This window comes from Petaurus breviceps, unplaced genomic scaffold (genome assembly GCF_028583685.1).
Source record: "Petaurus breviceps papuanus isolate PSGF00001 unplaced genomic scaffold, PetGlider_PUasm1.0 90849, whole genome shotgun sequence".
Taxonomy (NCBI): Eukaryota; Metazoa; Chordata; class Mammalia; order Diprotodontia; family Petauridae; genus Petaurus; species Petaurus breviceps.
In genome coordinates, this window is record NW_027187361.1 from 18221591 (window position 1) to 18229399 (window position 7809).

Genomic DNA, 7809 nt, shown 5'->3' on the forward strand with positions numbered 1-7809 from the left:
TGGCATACAAGAGGCATTTAATAATACTAGTTGAGTGAATGACTGGTCCCAGTTCCTTCTACATGTAGATGACATTATTTTGATTGCATCGAACCCTGGAACATTATAGTGCATCTTCACATGTATGATCACATTTAATGGCTTGGTCTAAATCTCCACAAAGGAAATTTATAAAGTGGATAGATAATGTATGCTTATTGTCTAGATGATGTATGCACTTAAAACTTACAGAACTATTCCATTGGTGCCTTCTATTATGGACAGACGCTGTTGATGCACAATCACTTGGACACAGGATAGGGCAGCAGGAGTAAAGTAGACCAGCATGCCTTTGGGAATGGACACACTTTCTTCTCTGAACTCCTAAATTTCTCCCAGAACAAAAAGACCCTTATTTTTAACTTCACTTTCCTTCTGGTGAGGTTACATGGCTTCAAGAAATGACGTACCTCTAGGATAAATATCAATGTATCCTAGCTTCTCTTTAGCTATAATGTTCTTCGTAGCCAGGGTTCAGCTTAAGTTTTCCAGCTCTGTTGGACCATTATTCACCATCCCATACTATAGTCTAGCCAAACCGGCCTTCCCTCTCTTTCTTGCACATGGAACTTCATCTCCCATCTTTGTGCCTTTGCACTGGTATCCTGAACATCCTTCATACTTAGAAATGCATTTGTTCATCTATTCTCTCTCCAAGATTCCAGCTAAAGCCATACTGCCTACATGAAACCTTTCCTGATCTTCCTCCCCCAATTGCTGGTTACTTACCCTCTTTTCCACCTCACTATCTTATATTTAATTACCTAGTATTTATTTGTATTTGTGCTCTTTATGTTTAATTTGTATATACTTAAACACACACACATACTCATGACCCTCCTTTAGAATGTAAGCTTCTTGAGAGTAGAAACTGTTTAATTCTTTGTATGCCCAGAGCTTAACACAGTACCTGGAACATAGTAAGTATTTAATAAATTCTTGCTGATAGATTATCTATGAAGGATTTCTGCTAGTCCCAGAAAAACTTTTGATTGGCTTATCGATTCTTCCCATCAACCCTCTGAATACCAATGGCTTCTGTATCTATTTTGTTCCACACGTCAAAGCAGAAAAAGATTTTACACATACTCATACTTACACCCACTCCTGGTTTGCCAGAATGAAACCTTTTATATTTTCTCTTTTAAGAAGAAGGGAATTTCATAATATCTTTACTCACTTGATAGAAATTGATTCTTCCTTTTGATACCCGCCTTGCCTTGTATCCATATATAGTATTAATACTTAGGAGAGAGGCTCTGAAAGTTCATCTTATTTCTGACTTAAAGTACATTAAAAAGTTATTATCTGAGTTATCTAGTTATTATCTGAGCTTACAGAACATAATTTTTATAGTATTTAAACTTTAGTAAAATTTTATTTTTTATTTTTTCTCTCTTTTTTTAATTCATTTCCACAAGACTTTGAGTTACAAATTTTCTCCCTAATTTTCCCTGCCCACCATCCCAAAACAGCTTTCCCAATGAATATCCCCTCCCCCAATCTGCTCTCTCCCATATCTTCCCCCATTCCCCCTTCGACTTTCCAGTAGGGCAAGATGGATCTCTATACCCCAGTGCCTGTATATCTTATTTCCCAGTTGCATGTAAAATAATAATAATATGTATATATATTTTTAAACATTTGATTTTAAAACTTTGGATTCCAGATTCTTTCCCTTCCTCTCTCATCACCCACCATCACTGGGAAGATAAGCAATTCAATATAGGTTGTTGTACATGTGTAGCTATGCAAAACATTTCCATAGTGGATATATTGTGAAAGACTGATTATATTTCCCTCCATCCTATCCCACCTCTTACTTGTTCTATTTTCTACTTTGATCCCATCCCTTTTCAAAATGGGTGCTTCCAACTTCCCTCCCCCCCAGCCTGCCCTCCCTTCCATTATCCCTCCTCTCATCCCCTTCCCCTTTACTCTCCTGTAGGGCGAGATACCCTATTTAGTGTGCATGTCATTCCCTCCCTAAGCCAAATTCAGTGAATAAGATTGACTCATTCTCTTTTGCCTTCCTATTCTTCCCCTCCATTTTCCCTTGCCTCTTCTATATAAGATAATTTACCCCATTCTGTCTCTCCCCATCTCCTCTCATTATATTCCTCTCTCACCTCTTAATTTCACCTTTGAAGTATCATCTCTTCCTGTTAAATTGGCCCTGTGCCCTCTGTCTACACACACACACACACACACACACACACACACACACACACACACACTTCTATTCCCTTCAACTATTCTCATACTGAGAAAAGTTTCATAAGTTACAATTATTGTTTTTCCATGTAGGAATATAAATAGTTCAACTTTGATAAGTTCCTTGTGATTTTTTTTTCCCTGTTTACCTTCTCAAGCTTCTCTTGATTCTATCTGAATGTCATATTTTCTATTCAACTCTGGTTTTTTCATCAAGAATGCTTGAAAGTCCTCTATTCCACTGGATGACCATATTTTCCCCTGGAACATGATACTCAGTTTTGCTGGGTAGGTGATTCTTGGTTTTAATCCCAGCTCCTTTGACCTCCAGAATATCATATTACCAGCCCTTCGATCCCTCACTGTAGAAGCTGCCAGATCCTGGGTTATCCTGATTGTGTTTCCACAATATTCAAATTGTTTCTTCCTGGCTGCCACACCTCAGCTGCTTCTCACCCCAGGGGCAAAGGCTGGATTGCATTCCTAATTCCCAGGTCCCAAAGTCCACACTGCACTGACCTCTTACTCTGTCTATGCATCTATGGGTTGATAATTCTAGAGACTGCCACAGCTGCTGGTGATCTGAAGTCCCTCCAAGCTGGTGGCTGGTCAGGCCACCCTGAGGCTAGAACCTCGGTCTCATGCAGGGCTGGGCTCGGCTCCCAGAGCACTGCGCTGGCCCCTTCCTGCCGGCCTGCCGGGCCGTCTTCAGCAGGAGGTTAGCTTCTCTGTGTCATTTTGTTGGTTCTGTAGCTCCAAAGTTTGTCTAGAGTCATTTTTCACATAAATTGGGGGAGGTGGGAGCCAGAGCTGCGTGGAAGTCCTGTTTCTACTCCCTCATAAAAATTTTAAATGATTATAAGTGAATTTTTTACAGTTTCTTCTGTTATATCATTAAAAGCACTTTAGGGGCGGCCAGGTGGCTCAGTGAGTAAGAGCACGGCCCCAGAGTCGGGATGACCTGGGGATCAAATCCGGGCTCAGACACTGAGCACCCACCCAGAAACACCTGGCCGGGTAACCTTGAGCAAGTTACTTAACTGCGATTGCTTAAAAAAAAAAGAAAAAAGTACTTTATATATTTTATCCTAAATTTGTCCATTTTGACTTTTTTTTTAGGAAGCAGCTTTCCGAAAAGTTGTGCAGGCAACTATGGTGAGAGATCGTCAACATGGTCCTGTAGTAGAGTTAAACAGAATACAGGTAAAAGAAATGTGTACTTTTTAGTGTAATTGAACTTGGAACTTTCTGCGATGTTTTGGAAATGATGGATGATTGTAGGAGTAAAGAAAAGATGATATTGGAAACAAGAGTCTCTTCTCCCTTGGGAAAAATTAATGTGTGTGGGCTTCTGGCTCATCACTCCCCTATCTACATCTTGTTTCCAACTGAACTTCTGATGACATCAGATATGCTTATAGGACTCTAATGTTGGAAAAAAAATGGTAAATTATTGTTTATAGTGTTGAGGGTTTCTACAAATATCAGATTAGTCTGTGATTTTCTTGGTTTTTGAGAAACCCTTGAGTATAGATCTCCCTCCACCAAGGCAGATTGTAACTGTGTTTGATTTCTGAGTCTTAGGAATAGATTTCGTGCTTTGCCTAGCATTACATAGCTACCAGTAAGTGTCAGAGGTGGGATTCAAAACAAGGTTTTCCTGACTCCAGGCCCAACAGCCTATTTATAAGGACAGGCTGCTTTAAAGGTTACTTGTCACTTAAGGAGCACATGAAATTAGTTCACTCTTCAGATAGCTTCCTAACTCCAGCAAATTCTTGAAAAGGAAACAGATAATATGAAGAAAAAAAATCCTTTGTTTATAAAACTTGTTTATTAACACATGATTTTACCCTGCTGCTGGTTACATGACTAGAAGCCTTTCCACAGCTATACTAGGGTCATTTTGAATAAAGTTTATTAAACCTTTGTCCTTTGTTGGATAACACATGTGACCACATTGATGGAAGTGGTCATGGGTGGCTTTTTTCCTGTTCACTGACGTTGGAATATTTCATGTTATGCCAGGGGCCAGTGAAGTTATTTCCACAAATATTTGCTCAACGTTATTAATGCATTGTTTCAGTTAACTTAATAAAATGGCCTTTTCTTGTTAAGATCATTTTGGTGTAGACTTTGTAACCATAACAAACAGTGCAGTTTAGAAAACAGGAACTTGAGTGGCTGCTATTTCACTAAATTTCTTTGCTTCAAAGGGCATTTTTTTTTTTTCAAAGAAAGTAGCTCTTCAGAGTTTGGTGAAGGTGCTGTTCACTTGACGCAAACTAGAAGCCCCTATAGAAAGTCACTTGATGTTTAATATAGCAGTGAAATTAGTCCAGTCTCCGGATATCTTCCTAACTCCAGCTGAGTTTTTTAAAAGGAAACAGAGCAAAGAAAGCATCCTTTGTTCAGGTATCTTTTGTATCAACACATGATTTTTACCCTGTTGTTAAACAAAATCCTAATTAATGACAGCCCTCGTTAATCAGAATTTCTCTTTTCTCACAACCTTTTTTTTATCATAAATCCAAGTACACCCATATCAAAGATCTACAACTTAATTACTCTGAGAGATACCTCCTGGTGTTTTCACATCCTCCTTGTGTCTTAGTAGATGATTTCTTGGTTTGCTTTGGTCATAAAACTCATCACAGGGTTAACCCTTCTTATGAGAGCTATCACTGGACGTATATTTCTTTCTCGCTTCATGGAACACTGTTACCTGCTTGTTCTCATGAGGCAGTAACCTTTATTAGCTGATATTCCCCATTGCATACGTTGTCAGATATTTTTTTCATGTATTGGTACACTGCTGTCTTTCTCTTTTTTGTTTTTACTTTAAAAAATTATTTGTCATACACGATGGTGGCTCTTTGGGAAAGGAGAAGATGGGAGATACGGGTAGAAATATTAGGTCTTGTAAAAACAAAAGATACTAATAAAATTTATTTGAAAAAATTCATTTTCAAATTCAGATTTCACTTTTGAAATAACAAATATAACCATGTTAAAAAAAAGAATTTGCATTACTTTGTATATTCTGTAACACTTGTTGGAATAAGTTTTTCTGGAAGAAGTAGAATAGAATAATGAATTTATATCAAGGACCTTATCAAAAAAAGGAACTTTGGGACCTTATCAAAATAGGTTAATTATATTTAACAAATATTTAGCTTAATTTCAATTCAGCTCAGATTCATAAATCATATATAATGTGTATGTAATGAAGACTCATGGAATAACAAAGCTGAACCTTTTGACAAATCATTAGCTATTAAAGCAAGTTTAGATGAGGCTAAATATGCCATCCTTAACTGAGTTAGGAATGTAGACTAGTAATAACAGTGTTACAACAAGCTCAGCAAGTTCCAGGTGACATCTAGTGGCTTTCATTGTTCTCCATTTTAGTGGTGTGTAGATACATATTTCTCATTATGTGCGTTTTTACTTAGAACATCGGACGGACAATGCCCTTGGCATATGAGAGTCGGTGGAAGCTTGTTTCCTGGGCTACATAAAATCTCTTCCAACTTGCTTATGGTACTTCTTTACGCTTCATATGTGGCCCAGGAAGTGCCTTAGCTAGATGTGCTTATCCTCTTTAAGGCCTTCTCAAGGATATTTTCTATAGACCTTGAGTGATAACCTTAGCAGGTTTAGGGCATTTCCCCTTCTGTTTTTTTTTTCTAGTTTCTGAAAGTTGAAAAATTTTTCAAATTTCACAACTTGAGGGTTGGTTCCTAAATGTAAAATTAGTTTTTGGTCCTTGTGTAAGTGTTAGTAATAGTTCCTCCTTATTAAAGTGTATTACAGTCTGGATTCTGTCTTGGAATTTGTCATGTTAGCACTGATTTCTGAAGCAGTGGTATGATACACTCACTGCCTTGGTAAAGTTCACTTTCGTATTTCTGGTTTTTGAAGGTAATACCAAAGGCACAGTCTCAGTAATTGTGCCCGTAATAGGGAAGGGCTTTAAGCGTCCTCCTGGTTGAGCTGACCATGGGTGTGTCTCTCTCAGAGGAGGGAGACTGAGCTACCGTGTTTCCCCGATAATAAGACCTATCCCTAAAATAAGCCCTCCCCCCCACTGTGTAAGATTCCTCTAAAATAAGCCCTCCCCCGAAAATAAGCCCTATTGAGATTGCTACTGTAGTGAAGGTGATCCCCTGCGCTACACGCTACATTACGGTACTCTCTGTATGCACTGTCCCGTACCCCCCTCGTGAAACGCACGCAGCGCTCCGAGCTGCATCCAATCAGAGCTGCAGCAGTGAGCGCGTCATCCTGTTCTTCCCCAGTGATTTGCTTATTGAATAAAGGTACATTTTTTTGTTCACATTTACCTGTTTATTAAAATTGCTGTCAATGTTCATTAAAATAAGCCCTCCCCTGAAAATAAGCCCTCTGGTGTTTTTCTGTCCAAAAAAATTAATAAGACAGTGTCTTATTATCGGGGAAACACGGTAGCTAAGTGTGACCAGCTCATCACCAGGAAGTTGGTTACTAGGGAATTTGGGCGGGGGGTTGTTTTTGGTCATTGTTCATAGAGACTGCTCACTAAAACATAGAGGGCTTATGTTCTGTGTTGAGAGAAAAGGTACACACACTTGAGAAACAGTGGGCTTTTTGAAGTATAAAAAAGATCAGTATTATAGAATCATGTTCTAATACTAAAAAACTCAGTAGAAAAAAGGCACAGATATGATATGGTACTGTTACTAGCTTTGGAAATCACTCATAGTAAATTTGTAAATGCTGCTATTTATTAGATTTGGCAAATGAGCAGCAACTGATTTAATGACATTGTTGGAGAACTCAAGAAGACAGGCATCTAATAAGAGAAAGAAAGTTTATAGCATGAACTTTAATCCACTGAATAGTAATTTCTAAGTACCTAAAAGAGCTCTGCTACCATAGGAGACGAAAACACCACTTAAAAATAACCAAAATCATTATCTAAAAAAATCTGTGCAATAAAACCTTGCTTATCTATCTCCTCAATGCAGGGGAGTGAGCAGAAGAGGTGCCTGGATAAGTAGACCTGGTGGGCTTATGGCTTCGCTCTTGCTATTTACAGTTAGTTCGGTTCCTAGAATTGTAGATTGGGGCTCAGAGTGGAGATAGAAGGATGTGGGATGTGGGTAATAATAAGTCATCAGCTGACAGATTGACAATAAAGGAATAGGCAAAAGCTGAGCAGCAGATGCAACTCCAAAAGGCATAGATAGCACTTCGGAGATATTTAGTATGGGACACGCGGCCTTGTATACTCCTGAATGCCTGAGAGCACTCTATTTATCGTACTGCTGTGCAGTTATCAACATGTGAAATGATGACCCTGAGGCATCAAGGAGAGGGTAAGTCCTAGACATTGTGCCCTGTTAAGATGACAGTACAGAAAGATTCTGTTAAAGTGGACACAACAGTTTTGGCGTTTCAGTTTTCTGGACAATTTGTGTGGACTCTTTCATACCCTACTTGTGCCACCAGATGAATGATGCTCTGCTGTGTGTGTGTGTGTGTGTGTGTGTGTGTGTGTGTGTGTGTGTGTGT

At 38.8% G+C, this 7809-nt stretch overlaps 1 protein-coding gene across 3 annotated transcripts in view; it reads left to right on the forward strand.

Annotated features, from left to right (window-relative positions):
- The window catches only part of HERC2 (HECT and RLD domain containing E3 ubiquitin protein ligase 2), a 234456-nt gene that overhangs the window by 217497 nt on the left and 9150 nt on the right, over positions 1-7809 (forward strand). For all 3 annotated transcript variants that reach the window (XM_069072939.1, XM_069072941.1, XM_069072940.1), the window contains one exon: positions 3373-3456. In XM_069072939.1, the coding sequence (XP_068929040.1) occupies positions 3373-3456 (84 nt within the window). The remainder of the gene's footprint in view (positions 1-3372; positions 3457-7809) is intronic.